The sequence below is a fragment of the Panthera leo genome, chromosome B3 (genome assembly GCF_018350215.1).
Source record: "Panthera leo isolate Ple1 chromosome B3, P.leo_Ple1_pat1.1, whole genome shotgun sequence".
NCBI classification, from domain to species: domain Eukaryota; kingdom Metazoa; phylum Chordata; class Mammalia; order Carnivora; family Felidae; genus Panthera; species Panthera leo.
The window spans coordinates 124,560,730-124,582,456 of NC_056684.1; the positions used below are offsets into that span (position 1 = coordinate 124,560,730).

General features: G+C 35.9%; 1 protein-coding gene across 16 annotated transcripts in view; it reads right to left on the reverse strand.

Moving 5' to 3' along the window:
* The window catches only part of CEP128 (centrosomal protein 128), a 383,862-nt gene that overhangs the window by 243,854 nt on the left and 118,281 nt on the right, over window positions 1-21,727 (reverse strand). For all 16 annotated transcript variants that reach the window (XR_006203977.1, XM_042943976.1, XM_042943963.1 and 13 more), the window contains 2 exons: window positions 15,155-15,805; window positions 9,830-9,994 (listed from right to left, as the gene is read on the reverse strand). Coding sequence is in view for 15 of the 16 variants with exons in the window: in XM_042943976.1 (XP_042799910.1) it covers window positions 9,830-9,994; window positions 15,155-15,805 (816 nt within the window). In the remaining variant the exon portion in view is untranslated. The remainder of the gene's footprint in view (window positions 1-9,829; window positions 9,995-15,154; window positions 15,806-21,727) is intronic.

Consider the following 21,727-nt stretch of genomic DNA (forward strand, 5'->3'; position numbering starts at 1 on the left):
AGTTCTTACTATTTGAGTGTCTTTTATGTCTGTCTCCCCACCAGACTGTGAGTTCCTGTTGGGTAGAGATCTTATTCTTTATTTAAACATCCCAGTACCTAGTAGTGTGTCACACAGCAGTCGATCGATAAATCTTTCTGAAACATATATATTCTCCTACGTTCCATTCATCCTGTGAGCATTTGTGTGTGTGTGTATTCTCTATGTACTAGGCAGAATAGACCCCAACTATATGATAATGAAAAAAAAAACAGAACCTCTGAACTCAAGTGACTGCTTGTGTTTCTGTAAGTTTATTTTTGCAATAAATTAATTAGTAAATTCATTGAAGGCAATCATCTTGTCAATTACAGGTTATTGTAACCATCAAGGCAAGGTGATGTCACAAAAGTGAGAGCACTGCCTTGTGGCAAGAAGCAATCAGATGCAGAGTAAGTTTTAAGGGTAGAATCAATAAGGTCTGCTGACAAATTAAGTACGGATCCATGTGTGAGAGAATGAGATGATTCTTTACATGTATTTAAAAAGCAAAAGAACATTGTAATTCCTACTAGAAGATTGGTTTCCTAAAGTAAAATTGCACCTATTTTGTGGGTTAGATATACTCTCTTCTCCTCTGTAAGCAGATGCTTTACACTATTTCCTTCAAAGGAAGGGAAAAAGTTAGGATTAATAGCATACTAAGAATAAGAACTGAGAGCATTAGTAAAACAGTAGAGCTAACTGAAAAAAAGTAAGGCATAATTAGAACACTGGATATATGATTTGACGCACATTAAAATTTGAGTATGAAAGACTTTCCGATCCAGAGCCTAGTCTTAAGCAGGCATAGGAAAGTTATCCATAAAACAGAAACCAAAAAATGGAAATTCAGATTTAAACTTCTAACCCCACTTAAGGAAATTATTCTTGCCTCAGGCTTTTTAAGTATCTTTTTCTAGGGGAATATTGAGCAATACAAAGATCATTGGCAGCATAATCAGAAAGGTGTCAGGATATGTACTGGATACATTCCTAGAAATTAATATTCAAAGTTGGAAACAAAAATACCACTGAAGGGTATTTTATGCATTCATTAAGTTTTAGGGCCATTTTGCAATCATTACGTATTTCTCTTAAGTCAAATGCTGGGAAACAGAAATAACGTTAGTTATTTAAAATCAGCCACTTTTGATGCATTTCTATTTCTGAAACAAAATATGGACAAGGAAACAAACAACTAGAGTTTCAAATTATGCATTTGGAATGAACATTGTTTAATTTTCAAAAGAAAAAAATGCATCATTCATCACCAGACAAATGTTTATAAGCTTACAGTGTCTTTAAAAACCATCAGGATTTCTTCTCCTTTTTTTTATTTCTTAAAAGATGCTTAAGCATGCATTTATTCTTATGAAAGAATATGGGGGAAAAGTTTAAAAACAAATTTCTAAATAATATAACTTATGTAAGCAATGAGTACCTCCTGTTTGTTTTTGTTCCTAAAATTAACAGAATATTACTTGTTCAACATTAAATGACAAAACAGATTCAGTCATTTTAAATTGTGATTAAAAAAAAAAGAAAGAAAGAAAGAAACCTCAATGAAAACAAACCTGGACATTCATTTTATGTTTCCTTTTAGGGTCTACCAAAGCAAGCAGGCTAGGCCTGCTTAACTTCCAACAAAGCACTGAAACAGATATAATATAGAACTTTTCCCCTTGGCTTTCCACACCACAACCATGTGTACCATTATTTAGCCTAATTCCTACACTATGGGTATCACTCACAATTTCAAAATTAAATGAAATCAAACTAACAGTACAGGATTTTAAAGGATAGTGTCCAACAAGACTACTTTCCTCTCAAGCCCCTGTAGTTATCAACCACTCAATGAATTAAGGATTAAATGGCAGGCCTCTCAATCAAGTCCAAATCAGGAATGATAAAGATGCAAACTCTGACTTCACTCATTACCTTTATTTAAAGTGGACCTCCTTGATTGCAAATGGTTCGTGGAAAAGTCACTGCCAATGGAACAGAGTTTGAAAATGGCTTCTCCATACCTACGTTCCATTTTGGAAAGTAGAGACCAAATGTACTTCTATACAACTTTTACTTCTTGCCCCATCCTCTGCCACAGCTGCATGTGTAACTGCCCCCCAACCCAGTCAATGCATAGTCATGTCACCTTTGCATTTTAAACTTGCTTCGTAAAATCTGGCATAGTATTTCATACATGGTAAGCAGTCTTATGCTTCAGCCAGTTCTCTGTAAAAGTCAAGGACTACCCTGGACTTAATGACTATAAGTGGTTCAATTAAAATCACTTTATAAATGACATATACAAAATTTATCATTTTACCTTTAATTTGACCATCTTATTATTTTTGTTTTTTTGGTTTTTTTTTTTAAGATGACAGCAATCTCAAAGGAAATTACTTGTAACATCGTAGTCAGTGTTTATTTAGAGTATCTGCTTTAAATTTGCCTCCAAATTAATATGTGGTAGCTACAGCTTTATCCTACTTAACACTTTTAAAATAGATGAAACACAAAAGAAAAAGGAAGTCTGCTTAAAAATGACCTAAAGTAAGTGAAAAAAGTCACAACTCATTTGCTTCTATTTCTTTTTGTACTGAAAAACACACACACACACAAAAACAAAAAACAAATACACACACACACACACACACACACACACACCACTGAAATCAGAGAACTGTGCCTGCTACGATCTGAGTTTTTAGTAAAAGAAAATACAGAAATGTGATTTTGCAAAGTAGTGAATATTTTATAGAATAGGCATCTGACAATCATATGTATTTTTCCACATCATGAAAAGTAGCAGTCCTTAACAGATGGTCAAATTAGAACTGAAACACAAAATTAAACAACATTGATTCATATTTTCTTGCCATGGATATATTTTATGTCACAATATCAGGTTTTAATTTGATTTTTCTAACAAAATCTGATGACTCCTTTTCCAAAATTGGTGTAAAGCTAAAAAAATAAAAGAGTATATGGTAATCTGTTGAATATAATAACCCTAAATTTAAATTCAACACTATGAGTTCAATGAAAAGATACAAATGTGAGTCATTTTACTGGCAGCAAATAAAGGGAAAAAATACAAGGAATTTTTGCTCATATCCTGATTCTACCACAAGCTGTGCAATGTTGGGCAAGTCACTATATTACACTCTTAACCTCAGTCTCCACCATCTGTAAAAATGGGTATCATGATTACATTTGCAAATGAGAATTGTAATTACCATTTTTCAAAGATCCACATTTTGTATAAGAAAACTATCTCCTAAATGTTTTAATCCAATATAATCATAGCTTTAAAATATGTTGCTAGGTGTCGCTTCACAAATAACTTGAATAAAGCATTTTGTGGGAAGGAACAAAAATACATTTCTATGAATCCTGATCTACTCAACAACTTAGGTTCCTATGAACTGCCCTGGATGTCGCACCATCTGTGGCTTTAACGTGCTCCTAATTGTTTCATCAAGGATTCTCATTTCCTGAAAGAATAACAGAGAAAAAAAGTCCTCTAAAGAGAAGTCAGTATACTACAGAAATAAGCAAGAATTATATGAGATAACTAAACATCCCAAATAACCTATATAATCAATATAGTAGGTCCTATAAATTCTGATACAATAGAGAGAATAGGATTGGTAAACCTGATTCCTATTTCCATTTCTACCAATGGACAGCTGAGAACACTTGGGCAAGTCAACTAACTCTTTAGGTCAGAACTGCCTCATCTATAAAAGAAGGGGGGAGAATGGGGAGGTTGGTACTGTTCAAGGCTCTTTCATACTTTAGAATTACACTGGTGCCAAATGTTTTGGGAACCACCACCTCTGCACAATATTACAGTGCGATCTTGTAAATCTGAGACAATGTTTATTAAAAAAAATCAAAATCTAGCATACAGATATGGGGCAGAAAAACAAACTACTGAAAAATCTTCCAACGTTGCCATGGCTAGCTATAATCACAAGGTATATGTATCCATGTGACAGCATCTCCAGTAACAGAGGAAGTTCTACATGTGGTTGTGTTTAGGGGTGGATTAAAGGAGAAAGCAAAATGAAGAGAGTAAATGTCTTTCTCTTCCAGATTTGAATATCTAGTAGCAAGAAGCATATTTGCATAATTCTGCTTAGAATTAAATCAGTAAAAAATACAAATGAAATATCCAAATACGGAAAGTACTAGATTATTTGGATAGAAATTACTTGATCTATAATTTTAAAATAGAAAAAACAGTAATGTAATCAACAACAAAAGAATGCCACATTCACCAGATAAAATACTGGGTGTTAAATAAACAATTTAAAAAAAATTTTTTTTTCTTAACATCTATTTATTATTGAGAGATAGAGCATGAGAGGGGAAAGAGAGGAGGAGGCACAGAATCTGAAGCAGGCTCCAGGCTCTGAGCTGTCAGCACAGAGCCCGATGCAGGGCTCAAACTCACAAACTGAGAGATCATGACCTGAGCCGAGGGCAGATGCTCAACCAACTGAGCCACCCAGGCACCCCAAATAAACTTGATTTTGAAAAATGTTCAATGACATGCAAATTCAGACTATGAAGCTGTGCATGGCAAATGATCCTAAATGGGACCTGAGTATCTGTGTGTATAGAAAAGAACCCTGAAAAGAATTTCACCAAAAACTGAATGTAGGAAAGTTAGGTGGTGAGATTATAGGTGAGTTTTTAAACCTTCCCTATAAAGTACCCTGCATTTTCCACAATGAAAATTTGCTTTATAATTTTTTTAATTTTTAATTAAAAAAATTTTTTTAATATTTATTTTTGAGAGAGAGAGAGAGAGAGACAGATAGACAGGCAGACAGCACAAGTGGGGGAAGAGCAGGGAGAGAGGGAGACACAGAATCTGAAACAGGCTCCAGGCTCTGAGCTGTCAACACAGAGCCTGATGTGGGGCTTGAACTCACGAACTCTGAGATGATGACATGAGCCGAAGTCAGACACTTAACCCACTGAGTCCCTGTTTTCATACTTTTTAAGTGTTCCCTTATAAAGAACAATATATTTTCTAAACCTATAATTTCAGAATTTATAAAAATGAATATGCCCAATTAAATTGTTTCCCTAATTCCTGAAAATTAATGTCTTCATTATGTCTGCATTGGACATAGGAAAACATCTCAGAATATTATTCACATTTTTATAGCATTTTTTGCATTGCTTATAAATGTATCTGCATAAAATATTTTATATATTTTTTCATAAAACATTCTTCTAAAACATAAGGTTCAAGATAATACACATAGTATGAACAGAATAATCTACAAAATAATATTCTCCCAATTTTTTTAGACACCAGTTATGTCTCAAACATTATGTAAATATGTTCAAAATTAAAAACAATGTTTAATACTTACACTACAAAATTATTTGAAAAGCTCCACAAAAATGACCATTAATAATCATTAATAAACTCATACTTTAATAATTTTTTTAGGTTGGATCAGATATAGGTCTGTATAGATAAAACATTTAAAACCTTCACTATATAAATTTTGATGTTGACCTGCTGAGCAAAAATGACTTAATTATACATGAACTTTTTGATGAGTTAGATTTCAGGGAAACTAATAAAAATAGATTTCTGATAAAATAAACAACATTATGAGTTTCCAGGTAAAACCAGAAAAATAAAAAGATTAATATTAATAACCTTTTAGAACAAAAGAAATCAAATACTTTCTTTTAAAATTTTAAGCAAAAGGAATAATAAATTTCAATGACACTATAGATGGAGAAAAAGTTCTATCTCTAACACTTCATGAGAGCTTTTTCCCTGGTAAGAAGCTCATAATAAAGTTTTAAATGCATATGTAAAAATTCTGTGGTTGCATAATACTTGTTCTCTTTGTCATGTAAAATTGAAAAATAACATTTGATGTTAAAGCAAAATCAGATGTTGGAAAAAAATGCATTTTATTACCACATATCACCACTGAATGCACTAGGAAAATATGCTAAAGTTAGTTATTCTGTGCATATATACTAACAGCAATCTTCTCCTGATCGCCTGATTAAGGCTGCTGATGCTAATGCTTTATATGAATTTTGATGAAATTTTAACATTTCTTAGCTTACCAAGTAAGAACATGACAAAAAACAAAGACCTAAAGTATGCAGTCAAAATAGTAGCAAGACATTTAAAAAAGAAGGAAGTATGCTGCACCAGGGTGGCTCAGTAGGTTAAGTGGCAGACTTGGGCTCAGGTCGTGATCTCATGGTTCGTGAGGTCGAGCCCTGCATCAGGCTCTCCACTGTCAGTGCAGAGCCCGCTTCAGATCCTCTGTCTCCCTCTCTCTCTGCCCCTCCCCGGCTCACACTCGCTCTCTCTAAAATAAATAAACACTTAAAAAAAAAAAAAAGAGGGGAAGTGTGTATTAACGCCATAAGACGGGCATGCAAGAATAATGCTGTGTTAGGCAAACAAGAAAGGCTTCCCCTTTGATTGCAGAAAAACCACATTTGAAACCTCTTCAATGCAAAAGGCCCCATTTACCAAGTTCACTTGCACTGCTCACATAGTAATCTGTGGGCTACAAGTCACAGGGCCTTTTTTTTTTTCCCCCCCACTGAAAATGTATTTTCATCTTTTCTTGTTTTTATCTTCTGCAGTCTGGCCACAACACACACACACACACACACACACACACACACACACACACACACACACCCATAGGTTATCCATATTTTTTATCTGTTACATACATGTATAAGCATGTATGTGTGTATACACACACACCTCTTTACCCACAATTTACTTATAAATTATCTACTGTGTACCTGGCTCTATGCCTGATCTTGGGGATGGAAAAACAATCAAGATTTGATTCCTGTCCTCCAATAGAAAACATATTATAATACCTCCCACCTGTTTGGTTTGCTTAACACACGTGCCTTCAATATCACTTGCTGATAGAACTGCCAGGTCTTTTCACAAGGGAGCCTCCTTTTGGGGGCCATCTGTCTCAAGTGACTCAACGCAGTCTCGTTCTCAACTTCCAATCTGCATAGCTGTGCAATAATTTTTATTCCCAGTTCCCTGGCCCCTCACTGCCTAACACATTATTAGACTAAACACAGGCAGTCAATACTCGCTGATTGGTTGACTGTTTGGTTGAACCACTAACCAGCAATATCTGGAAACACAACAATAACAAAATAATGGCATCTACTAATTGACACTACTAATAGCTTATTAGATATCAGTTACTCTGCCAAGCACTTTATATACATTTTCACATTTAATTCTATAATAGAATTACTTTCACATTTAATTCTATCATCTTTTCAAAGATGATAAAACAGGCTTTGAGTTTTAAGCAACTTGCCCAAAGACATACGGCTAGAAAATGATTGACACTCAACGTTCTGCCCATAGCCACTAATACTATTATCACCTCTCAGACCTATTTATAGATGGCTTAACGCAACAAAAAAATATTTATTTTGAGGCGGGGGTGCAGAGAGACAGAAAGAGAGAGGAGGTGGGGATGGAGAGAGAGAGAATCCCAAGCAAGCTCCACACTGTCAGTGCAGAGCCCAATGGGGGACTCAAACTCACTGTAAGACCATGACCTGAGCTGAAAACAAGAATCAGACACTCAAAATAACTGAGCCACCCAGACGCCCTGACCCAGCAAAATTTTGATTCATATGTAGCCATATACTAAGGCATGAGTCAACATAAACAGCTAAGTCAACCAAAAGTATATAATCACACACACAAAAAGTTTATTAAAGAAAAGCAAGCATATAAGGTATATATATATATATATATATATATATATATATATATATATATATATATATATGTGTGTGTTTAAGACTATTGTATCTTTAAGATCATTCTCCAGTTTAGACTCAGGAGATATCTTTTCTCTGCATTAGTACCCAATGTCAAGACTCAACAACACAGTTTTAACAACTGAAAGGGATTTAGTTTTTCACAATCCAGTCATAAGCATTCAGTTGCAGACCTGTGTCTTATCTACATCCAACCCTCACCACCCGGCACAAGGCCTGCCACATACTAGATGCTCAATACATAGCAATGGAATACAGTCAATAATTCTTGAAACTCTGTCCTAAGGTAAATGCTCCATTTATCTGAATGCCTGAGAACATATATATCTAGAACATCATGAACAGAATCAGTGAAGAAATATTTAAGCAGAACAAGATAAACTTTACATTCCAATATATGAAATTTGAACCACTATTTCTTAAATGTAAATAGGTAAATATAAAACATGTTAACACAATCTTCTGACTAGAATTTTAATTACAGAAAAGTTGGAATGTTTTGCATTATCTCCACAGCAACTACACCCTGGCAAGAGATACAGTAAATATGTGTGAACACTGGACACACTAAAACCAAAACATGACATAAGAACTAAATTGCAGCAGTTGTCAAGATTGTAGGCTTAAATTCAGCAACTTAATTTAGCACATTTAATCATAAACACCTAACTTCTATCTTATTTCCTTGATTTTAAGAATTACTAGAAAGGTAAAAAAAAAAACAAAACTGTGTGTGTGTGTGTGTGTGTGTGTGTGTGTGTGTGTGTGTACAAAATATAGGAATTTTGCAAAATACAAAAAAGAGGAAGGGGCGCCTGGGTGGCGCAGTCGGTTAAGCGTCCGACTTCAGCCAGGTCACGATCTCGCGGTCCGTGAGTTCGAGCCCCGCGTCAGGCTCTGGGCTGATGGCTCGGAGCCTGGAGCCTGTTTCCGATTCTGTGTCTCCCTCTCTCTCTGCCCCTCCCCCATTCATGCTCTGTCTCTCTCTGTCCCAAAAATAAATTAAAAACGTTGAAAAAAAAAAAAAAATTAAAAAAAAAAAAAAAAAAAAGAGGAAAAGATCAGTAAAGCGTTAAGGAAGGTTTATGAAGCATTTTATGATATCCTACCCAATGGTAGCACCTTCCTCACAGATGCTAGTAACCCTTATCAAGTACAGGATTCATTTGGCCCAGTTTACGCTGTCTTCTACTATCAGTATTTAAATGGTCATCTTTATTTACATTTGACTTCTATCACACTCAATTGCAAATCCTTTTTGGAAGCAGGTAGAAGAAAAATATTCTGTCTTCTATATTTAGTTGACTTTTGCCACAAAAGTAGTGACTCTCTAAAAGTCCCTCATATTCTACCCAATTCCTGTGTACAGCAGATACTCAAAATAAATTCACACACATCTACTGAAAGGAACGTGGTAAGCCTGCTAGGGATGTTCCAAGGTTACCAACCTTCTTAAGATTCCATCTCTACAAGTGCAAAAATGAGCATAATAGTATCTATTTCACAAAATTACCATGAGCATTAAAAGTGCCTATCATATAGCGTGCACTTAACTATTACAGGTTTTATTTTGAGCCTCAGTTTCCTCATAGGTTAAAAGGGATCAATAAAATCCAACCCAGAGTTGTGAGAACTGAATAAGGACACATATGTAAATAAACTAGCATAAATGCCTGACGTATAGCACGTCCTCAATAAACCAGAATTCCTTTCTTTGCTACCTTGCCTCTAAACTATTTCAAGACTCAGAAGAAACTTAAACATCTAATGTAGTAGAATGTTAACAGTTGGTTCAAAGAATAAAAATCCATCATTTTAATAAACTAACATTTTATTCTGGCATCAATACAATTTACCTATGAAAGACTACAATTAGCATTTATTAATACATAAAACGTATCCTAAGAAGAAATCCTAGGAGAAATTTGAATTCGTCTTTAAAATGAGCATTCGTTCATATTTTTACCTTTTCTTCTAGCTGGTCCTTCAAACTCTGATATTTTAGCTTCAGTTTTTTGTTCTCCTGTTCATTCTGGGTTAATTCCTCTGTCAGCCTGTCACACTGTGATTTCAACTTCTCTAGCTGACAACGATGGACTTTAGCCGTATTCTTATCTTCTATGCTTTCTGCCTGAGAAAAAGAGAAGAAAAGAGAAAGTCCACTGGCCACAGGCAAATTGTACACCAAAAAAGTACACATTTGATCAGTGGGCAAAAACTTCAAGATTTTGCTCTACGCAGCTGTCCAGAAACATACACACAAAGGAAATGCCCTTTGCGTTTATTCAATCACTCCTCAGCGCTCGCAGAGCACTTCCTCAGTGAAAGGTACCACACTAGGTGCGGAGATAACGAATATGAAGAGTAGAGGCATCAGACGCAGCTATCCGTTCCACAACAACGAATGAGGAGTGTTAATAAAGGCAGAAGCAGATACTGTGACGGCCCAGGGAGGGGACACCAACTCTGCTGAGGGCTTATGACAGAAGCGCCCCAAAAAGGAAATACTAAGACACAGTACTGACTGATCAGTTTCTTCATCTACGATCCTGGGTTTTGTGAAAGAATTATGTATTTTCAGTACCACAAAATTACCGAACCACCCTTGAGGCTAAAAGGATTATGAATCATGGCAGCCAAGCAACTACAAATAATTTAACGTGAAAAGGAGTTTGCCAGTGATTGTTTCAATACCAACAGCATAAGAAAGTACCTGGTATTTGCTCTTTTTTTTTTTTTTTTTTTTTTTTTGGAATAAGCCAGAATCAAGTTTCAGAAAAAGTGAGAAATAATCTATTCCATGTATGGGATTCAATAAAGATTTGCCAGGCACGTGAAACTTAAGATACCATTTTAAGTGTTATTTTAAATAAACATTTAACATTTTAAATGAATTTAAAAATAACAACAACGTACACACTTGCTATACGTCAGGCACTGCACTACTCTCAGACCTCTCTGCATAGTTTTCCCTCATTTGGTCCTCACAGGAACCCGACCAGGGAGGTACTACTTTTACTGCCTCCTTTTTTGAAGCTGATGCCCAGAGACACTCATAACTTGGCCCAGGATATGTAATGAGTAACTGCAGAGCCAGGATGTGAACCCAAGAGTTCTCTCTAATGTCCATGCTTTCAACTACTCTGCTGCACTGCCTTTAAAAAGGTAAATTTGTCATTTTTAAAAAAACCAGCTGCATACACTTGTCATTGTTAACTGGTCATACCTACCAGTTACCAACAGGCTGTAAGCAACTACCTATGATCTGCTTAAAATATATTAACTCCTAAAATATATGTTTCTTTTCTTTTTACAAGTGTATTATACATGTGTAATCAGGGATGTAGGAATTAGATCATTGGAATCAATGTCCTGAAAGGAAGTTTTGTCAGCTTTCGACAAAATCTATAGTATATTCACCTCACAAAATTCACCTAAGACTAGATGCCATTTTAAATTAACAAAAGAATTGATTTTTAATGAGGAATCCTGTTTTCACAACCCAAAAATAAAACTACAAAATAAAGTTTCTCATCAGGAAAATTGCTCAATTATGATTTTAGGTTTCAAGAGAACGCTCTGCCTTTTCTTTATGATCAGTGAAACTCTTAGGTATACAAGGTTCCCCCTAAAGCCAACGGCAAGCTGGAGCTGGCTCAGGGAGCCTTAAGAACCAGCTGTGCCCATCTCTTTGCGACACTGTCCCTCTTCGGTGATATCTTCTTTCACAGTCTGAAATCAAATGATGTATTTATATAACACTAAACCCGACAAATCCTGTAAATCAGTGTTTCCCCCTGTACTCCCTGAGAGCCTATTTTGAAATATTTACCAGCACGCTAATGCCTAAATTTGACTAAGAACGTACTTCTTGTTGCGGTTTTATTATTACATTTACACCTCACTCTAAGGTTTACAAAGTAATATCACAAAAACCCTGTGATAAAGACATTACTAGTCCCATTTTATTGATGAGGTGCAAAAAGGTTAAGTAACTTGACTGAGGTCAAAAAGCCAGCAAGTAGCAAAAGAGTTCAAATCCTTGGTCTTTTGATTCCATAAAAAGGCTCTACCAAAATTTTTGTTGAAATCATAATGAGGTGATAACACAATATCCTTCAAATATTAATAGTAAATAGAGTATTTCATTAAAATATTTTACATTTAAATTTTAAAAAAGCATAAGGGTAGTTCTAGATGGGGAAAATATATTTTGTGAGAAAAAATATGGGTAACGTATAGGCATTTGTTAGACTCAGAAAACTAATAAAGGTGAAGCCAAAAGCCAAAGAAATATAACATTTATAGAGCTACTTGTCCAAAGTCCTCCTGTACATAATTCAGTATGCTAAATCACCTATGATGACCATTATTAACTCCTTTTAATTAACATAAATAAGTAAAAAGTATAGAATTATGTAAATGAAATAGCAGGAGGCAAGGGTTGTTCCTGATAGGCAACTCATTAACTTTAAAATGAAAGTGCTGGGGGGCGCCTGGGGGGCTCAGTTTGTTAAGTGCAGAACTCTTGATTTGGGCTCAGGTCATGATCTCATGGTTCCTGGCACCTAGCCCTGTGTGGGGCCCTGTGCTAACAGCCCAGAGCCTGCTTGGGATTTTCTTTCTCTCTTTCTCTCACCCTCAAAATAAGTAAACATTAAAAAAATAATAATAAAATAAGATAAAATAAAATAAAAATAAAAAGTGCTGGGCTTTCACAATCTCTGGTTCTCTTTTTAAGCTCTTATGCTGCTTTTGTACTACATTAAAGAGTGGTTAAAACACCCCTCCTATATCTGTTTTTCGAATTTAAAAAATGCCTAAAAATTTCAGAATATCTACAGCATATTTCTAAATTACATATTCTTTACATAAAGGTAATTTCTTACAGCTTTACTGTCATCTCACCACACATGAACACAAAGCACTTCCTAAAGAAAGGATGGGGAAAACCACCCAGTCTCCTGTTGAATACTATGCACTCTGTTTTGATCCAACCCCCTCACAATTCCTCAGCGACCTTCTCCACCAATCTCTGACAAATGGAATATGTTTTTAGTTCTTCTTTTTAACCTGTCCGCCACATTGGACACTCTTGACTATACCTTTCCTGAAATGCCCTGCCTAGGTTTCCTTTTTTTTTTTTTTTTTTTTAAGACACATTTATTCAGCATCATGATCAGACTATTACATTTAGCAATCAACAGCATGGGTGCAAAAAACCATCTATATTAAAACCCTTTGTTTGAATGCTTTACACTTTCCATAGAACAGAAACTAAAATAACCTGTTATACAATTAGGTTTCCAAGATACCATTCTCTTCTGGTTCCCTCCTGTCTCTCATATAATCCTTTATTCTTATTTGCTAGAACCTCTTTCTTAGTACTTCCCTTACAGATTGGTGTTCTAGAGTTTAATTCTCTTCTCCCTACACGATCTCATCCAAATCCCATGATTTCAACTACCACCAATGGGTTACTGGATCCCAAATATTTAACTTTAATCCCAATTTCCTCCTTAATGTCTAACCCATTATGCACTGAAAACTGTTCTACCTAGACTTTCATGGTTAGGCTTCAGGTCCTTTCCACCTAAACTCAACATGCTAAAAAACTGGATTTGTCACTGTTCTCTCCAAATCTGTTCTGTGTTATCTACCTTGACAAAGAGCTTCATTATCCACCTAGTCACCCAAGTCTATACCTAGTCATCATCAATTCTAAACCTTTTCCAGTATAGCAGTGTAGTTGAGAACATAGGCACTTGACTACCTAAGTTCAAACCCGGTCGCCACTAGTCTCCAAATGTAACACACTGAGCTATTAACTTCCTATGTTTTAATTTCCTCATTAGAGAAAAAAATACCAAACAATCTGCAGGGATGACATGAGTATTAAATGGTTAACCCACGTAAGTTTCTTACAATGACTAGCACAAACTGAGTAGTAAAACAAACAAACAAACAAAAGTCTGCTGGTATTATTATTATTGTCAAGAGCCAATCAATCAACATACGACACATATTTTATTTTCTTTAAGATTAGCTCTTCTCTATAACTCTGATTCTACTTTTATGTCCTCATCAACTCTGACAGACTATTATGCCATACTTCATCAATATTAAGACATATTTTCTCACATTTTACCATCTCTGTCTTGGGATGTTGTCTTGCAGCTGATAGTATATCATGTATTTTTTTTTCTTAGTAGATATAATGATGCATCTGACAACTGATGGTGTCTTAGGTTCAATGAAATATAGTAAAGCCCTCTTACCTATTCTTCCAGCCTCCATTCTGCTCTGCTCACCCCAATTAATAACCCCAAATCCACTACAGCCAGTAGGCTATATGGAATTGGGGAAGAATTCATAAAATAGCTGAAAGCATTTGACAAATGTCAGATAGTTCAATATAATTTCATCTTTCGTCATAAGCATTATTATGGTAGTTCTATTTCAAGGAATTTTGAAAAACTTATAATTAACCTTTGAAGACTTATCTGTTTATTTACCTATTCAACAGATATCTACAATGTTCCAGGAACTGTTCTAGGCACTGAAGATATGGCTGTAAACAAAATAGACTCAAATCTCAGTCCTCATGGACTTTTCATTCTAATAAAGGGAGAATAAAAAATCAATAATATGGAATCTATATCATATGATAAGTACTATGGAAAAAAACTAAAGCAGGAAGGAGGGATAGATTTATCACACTCCTGACAATCATGTTATGAAATAACTCCCCTGCGTGGGGATAATGCTGATACCATTAGACCCTAGAAACATTTCCCCAAATGCCGGATCTCAATTAAGCATTTATCCAGGCAACTTTGATTTGGAAAAGAAGGGGTAAATCTCAAAAGCCTTGGGTTTACACAGCTCATAAGCGGATCCACTTTAGTTACCATGCCAATAAGGACTGTGGTTATAGCTTCTATGGCCTTGACAAGTCTTTGCCTTTTATATTTTGGGGAGGTCACAAATGTTGAATGAGGGCACGTTTCAGGTCCACGACTTACTGCCACCTCTGCCTTTCCTGAACTCCCAAAATAGCTAAACGTTCTTTTTAAAGGATTTCAGTGCTCTGAAATAGGTGCTCCCAGGTGGCTGCTATAACTCATTTCAACCCGGCCGAACAGGCAAGAATAAGCCTCTTTACTGTTAGTTTTATCTTCCCTTCAGTGCTTAGGAATACAAAATGATCTCTAAAAGTTTACGCTTTATTAACTTCATGAGCCACCAGAAAAATTCCTTCAGTATCATCAGGATAATTCAGCACAGGTACCTTCAGTGTCCTAATATGATTCTCAGCCTCACTCTTTTCCTTCTTGAAGTGCTTCATCAGCTCCTGGATGTTCTGCTCGTGTTTAGTTTTCACACTCTGCAATGATGATGTGAGATCTTCCAGCTCCCTCTGGTGAACATCTCGTTCTAGCTTTAACTGTGTAACAATTGTAGCTGTTTCTTCATCTCTAGATTTCACCTGTGTCTTGAGGTCAGCAAGGGTCTTAAGCACCTCTTTCCTGGCTTTCTGTTCCTCAGCCAGTTTATTAGCGAGATCGGCCCGGATGGCACTCAAGTCCTTGACAGCCTCTTGCATCTCGAGAAGTTGAGCTTTGTCCTTGGCCTGGCCCTTTTTTAGCGCTGCGATTTCTTCTTCCAGGTGAGCTTTCTCAACTTTCACCTGGCTTTGAATCTTACTCTGCTTCTTCAATTCACTTTCCAGCCTATGGATAGTGTCCAGGGAATCCTTGACTTCTAGTTCAAGGTCAGCTTGATGAGCCTTAATATCACTTAGTTTCTGCTCCTTACAGTGAAGTTCCTCCTCTTGAAGGGCACGCTTGGTTAAGACGTCATTCAATTCCTTTCGAAGATTCTCTATCTGTTGTAACGCTGCATAAAGCTGGCTTTTCAATTCATCCTTTTCTTTTAGAATCTATCAGGTAAAAAAAAAAAAAAATTCACTGTAAAGGTCATCATAGGGACTGTCAGAAAATAAAGTTTAATACACACAGAGAAGAAAAATTCATAAAATAAAATTTTGTATTTTTCCATTTTTTTAATGAAAAATAATTTTCGGGCTAGAAAAATACAATTACCCTGAAGTAGTGCCACATTGAAATATATGTTTCAGATTCTCATCACCAACACAGGTCAGTCCTTGATTATAAGTATTTAAATGTAGGATAAGATTCAGCAAAAGAATGGGGGGAAAAAAGACTCCTATTATAATTTACCAGAGGTTGAAATAATATAATGTTAATTAAAATAACAATTCTCTGCATTTTAATTGCACAGTTTTTTTTTTCAATAGCACACTTTTAAAAAGGAGAAACCTCAAAAAACATATGGAAGATAATATATGGAAGATATATGAAGATACAATCTAAGAAAGACATCAACCGTCATTAATAAAGAAAGTTAGTGACAAGAAATACACCAGTATGTAACTGGGAGTCTTGAAGTCCCAAAAAGACAGAAATAAGATTAAGATTAAGATTAGGATTAGGAGAGGTTGGGAAGGGACTCAAGAGAAAAGTCAAGGGACCGGATGTCCATCACCCTGCGCCAGCCAGCAGCTAAGGAAGCTGAAATCATTTCTCCCCATCAACCCCCAACACTGGCACTGAGAACAATCTCTGTCCCTGCTTATGGGCACATGTCACAGCTTGATGACAGAAAAAAGAAAATTAAGATTCTCATTTCAGAATTAGAAATAATGACTAAAGACACAAATACTTACAAGGAAGTTTTACACTTTATGTTTTATACTTCAGTATGAAACAATTCATGATAAACTGCAATAAGGCAATCACTCCAAAAAAATAGTTTCCTCAAATCCTTGTCAGTTTTAGCAAAGGAGAAACAGAATGAAGCTAGCATGAGAAATAATGAAAGGAGGTGGTTATGCAATTGGGCTGTGACCAGAAAGAACTGAATATGATTCTCAGTCCAGCCATAAGTCATTCTTGGGCCTTAAGGAAATTATTTATCTTTATAAAGATAACAATAACACCTATATCATAGGGTTGGGATGAAGACTAGTAGAAAAGAGTTTGGTTGGACAGAAGATTCAAGCTCAAGGAGAAGCCAGGATCTCAAGGAGGTATTTGTTCAAGACAGTGATCAACTCTGTGAAGAAGAGGTATAATTGAAAAAGCAAGGTCCCTGGATTGACAAGACTCAGGTCCACAGAGGAAAGAATTCACCTTGAAAGGCAGGAAAAATGGCTAGAACTATAGGGTCTAAGGGTAGATGTATTATTTTTCTATTTCAGTGTAACAAATTCCAACAAACTCAGTAGCTTAAAACAATACCCATTTATTATCTCTCTGTTTCCATAGATCCTAAGGCCAGGAGAGGTATTGTGCCCAGGGTTTCCTAAGGCTAAAATCAAGGTGTCAGCTGACCTGGGCTCTTACTTGGAGGCTTTGGGGGGAGACTCCACTTTCAGGTTCATCCATGTTGTTGGAATAATTTAGTTCCATGCTCTCACCACTCTGGTCCCAGTTTTCTGGCTAGCTTTGGGCCAGGGGTTGCTCTGAGCTTCTAAGGCCACCCACACTCCTTGGCTCATGGACTCCTCAGACTGCAGCCAGTGACACCACAATGAATCTTTCTCTTGTTTCAAAGCCTTGGACTTCCCTCCTCTCAACAGCCAGAAAAATGTCTATGCTCTTAAGGACTCTTGTGATTAGATTAGGCCCATCTGGATAATCTCCTTATCTTCAGGTCAACTGAGCCATATAACATAATCATGAGAGTGACAGCTCATCATGTTCACAGTGTCCAAAAATTAGGGTAACTCATTTCTGGGAGGTCACTCTGCTTACCATACTAGAGAAGACAGAAATGGACAGAATCAAGTCTTGGCTATAAGGACATGCAGGACGGGCCTGAGAACAAGGAGACGTGGCTTCAAGACAGTGATTAATGTGTGGAACACATAACAGACGCCCCTGGCCAGAAGTTAAGAGACTTCCATGCAGCTCTAACAATGAAAATTATATTTTCAAGACGAAGCTTTAGCAGGTAAAACATCTTGGAACACAAAAGACTATAATGTCTTCCTGAAGTTGGTTTAAACAGCAAAGGTATTTATTTTTCTCACATAACAGGAACACCACAGATGGAACAGTTCAAGAAGAGCCCTTCAAAACTCAGGCTCTGCCTCTCTACAGTTCTCCAGGTTTTGCCCTCTGCTTCAGTGTTCCAAGCAGCACATCACATGACAATGGGTGGCAGCCTTAGAGTGGACAGTCACAGACTATATTGGTCAAATTTTTAATTTCTTTGCCAATATAGTTACTAAAAACTAAGTAAGTTCTATTTTCTTTTTGTTAATTGCTTGGCTGGTAGCCACAGCCCAAGTTTTTGTCTAGACATGGTCTCTGAGTCTGAAAATGACCGTGTCTCGACTGCTACCTCAATATCCTGGACATTCCCAGGGGCCCTCAGTTGAATAAGCTTTATCTTGAGGGGATTCAAAACAATGGACTTGGATCCCCTTTGTCAGGCCAGGAATGCTTAAGGAGAAGCACTTGAAAGGGGCCTGAGAAATCAGGCTTGTTTTTTTATCCCATTTTTATTTCTAAGTTTCCTACCTCCCTCTCTTGCTTGGGCTAACTTCAGCATGCATAGATCACTTGGCTATTCCAATGCTAAAAAAACTCCAAATTACAGACTCTGTATATTTGGATTATAAATTGCAGATTTTCAATCTCTCTACCCCCAAAACATCTTGCTCTCTGCTTTTATTATTTATTTTTCTCTGCTTATATAGACAGGCAGGCTTCAACCTACACTTGTCTTTCTCTTGTGTGCCTCTTCTGAAGGCTGCAGTACGTTCACAGCACACGCCAACGTCCTCAAGTTTTCATTCTGGTCATTTAATACCCCACTCTGAGGCACAACATCACTAACCCAACATATGATTTCCAATGGTTCAACTAACTACTTCCAATAGCACAATTTGCCAACTTTCCATTTAGAAAGGTAGGTTCCTCCGGTCCCCACTTTATTCCCCACTTAGTCAATCTTACATTTTAGGCTCTTTTACTTAAAGCTCCTGGCTCCCAGAATTGATGTCTCATATCAGCTTGACTATCTTCAGCTGACGGTACAGAAACACTCCAGTTCAGGTTGACTTAAACTACAAGGCAATTTAATATCATTCCATGCAGAACGGCTCTAGACACGGTGCCAAAGTTCAGGTCCACCTCTCTGAACTTCTCTTGGCAATACCTCCCTGTGTGTGAGACTTCATTCTCAGGACCATTGCAAGACAGCCAGCTTCAGCCACTGCAGGTATCACAGCCAAATACAACAAAACCAGAGAAGGAGAAAATGTCTCTTAGGTATCTTCTTCAGGAGTGAGTTTACCGGAAGCTCCCCCAACAGATTTCATAACTCATTCTTCATTGATTGGAACAGGGCTGTGTGCTTGGTAACTGGCCTGCATTACTTTTTGAACGAAACGGACTGGGGCAGGGGGAGATGGGGATAATCAAGACCACTATAGGAGCCAACTGATATTTCTACGTAAATTGTGCTGGTACTATTCAGGAGTGGAAATGGAAAAAGTAAAGAGTTGGTTTGATTCCAGATTGACGATCAGTAAGACACGTAAGGTGGAAGAAGAAACTGAAGATGATGATGTGCATGTCATCAGAGGAGCTTTTCACGAAGTCCAGTTGACAGGAAAAAATAGATTCCAGGAAATGGCTGGTCAACCAGAGGAATGTGGAAAATCAAAATCAGATGTTAATGGTTAAAAAAAGAAAAGGGAATAAAAGAAATGTGTAAGATCAGAGATTGAAATTTTGGAACTGAAGATATGAACATAGAGAATTACAGATGAGGACAAATTTTACCCACAGAAATTAGCTGCTGAGCAACTTGAAGGTCACTGTAAAATGGGAAATTAGTGAAGCTTAAGGACACAGAGTTCAATGGGTTGCCAACTTGAACTTCGGAATCATCAAAGATGATAAGACTTGCATGTAATGAAACAGGTTGAGGGGAAGCCAGGTGTAAAAATCTTTGAGAAATGTGGAGGCATAATGGAAAATAAGCAGCAGTCAGGATCAATGAGAAGAGAATGTTCTAACCAAACAAACCCTGCTTCCAAAGATGAAAAGCTATAAGAGAAGATTGTGAAAGAAGGACTGAAAATGGCTGTGTGAAGCCAGAAGAATGATACTGTCTAAAACCTTAATAAGAACAGGAACCAACTCCTCAAAAGCCTGACCACAAAGTACATGCAAGTTGTGTCTGTTTATTTGTTTGAATTAACTAAAAGGTAGACAGAAATTTTTGAAAGAAAAAAAAAGTTATTTTTCTGCATTTGAGGGTACATGCAGACAGACTGCTGGATTATTCTAATATATCAGTACATGAGCCTTTCTAAAATTGCATGTGATAGAAATGGTACATATTTAAAATGTACTTTATCACTGATCCTTCTTACTTTTCAACCTTTAAATTAAAAAACTCAGCTTTTAAAAGACAGTATATATTACATACACTCTTTTTCTCCTCAGCATGAAGGCAATACACAAAAGGAAAAGATGGCAATTTAAGATTCTTGAAGTCAAATATTATCAAGTAAAAAGCTCAATATTCAGGGCCAAACCAATTATTCTGCCAACTCAGCAAGAAAAACAAACAACCTAAAAAGTTATATAAATTTGGAAATATTCAGAAAAGCATACATTATGATCAGAATCCAAGTTCAACATTTTTTTCCTTTATCATTTTCAAAGCACATACAAGAACCAATAACTTCAAACAACACTTTAAAAAAGATGACAAAATGCATAAAAAATAAAAAATATAAAGACACAAAAATCACAACTAATGATTAGTTTATTTGTATCTACAGAATTTTAGGTCTTCCAATATGTGTTCATCTACATATTCTTAAAGAACATCATGATTCCCTAATGTCAACATCCATGCCATTTTCTTTCAAGGAAAGTATACAATCTGATCTCCCTGGGTTTTTTTTTTTTTTTCTGCAATGCTTTGCTTTTTGTTTGGTATTTCATATCATTCAATAATGAAGTAGTTCTATAACAGAATATGTATCTGATAATCTTACCAAAATTCCAAAAATGTAAAAAAGAAAAAAAGAAATCAGTGCAATTTTTAGGAGAATAAAACCCTTTAGCTTTCTACTACATTTTTAAGTGGCAAATCTTAAAGCATAAAATAAATTATGCTGGAAAAAGAGAGAAGTAGACACAGAAGTATTTAGAAAACACAAAAAATTGCATCATTTAAGCATGGAAAATGGCTTAACAAAGTTACCTAGTAAGCAATTAATTTATTCTGTAAAACATAATGTGTTTTATTTGTAAATTAGTATTATTTTTATTTTAATACATACTTCCAAATATACCCTGGAGTCACTTTTTGAAAATAATCCAAAAAAGAAAACAAAACAAAACAAAAAAGGAATAGGCTGTATAACTAATGCCTTAGGGTGGCTTTGTGATTTTATTAAGTATTAAATACTCCTTAGGGGTATTATTCACTAAGACATAAAAATATACATGCTTTTTTTCTGAAATTATTTACAGTGTATTTCCACATCATGGATTTACCGGACACTTGAATTTGCAGTGAAATATGTTACCCTTTCTTCTTTGATTAACCATTGCTCTAACTCCAACATGCTGCATTAATTTTTAAGGCTTTTAAAGTGAAAATTACAAAGCCTGCTGTGATAATTGTGATACTACCCTAACTGTGGCAATCACTTTAAAACTACTTCTTTGCTTATCATTAGCAATGCTAAGTGATAAAAATAATTATATCAGGAGCATTCTGGGAAATAACTGTTTAACAATTGTGA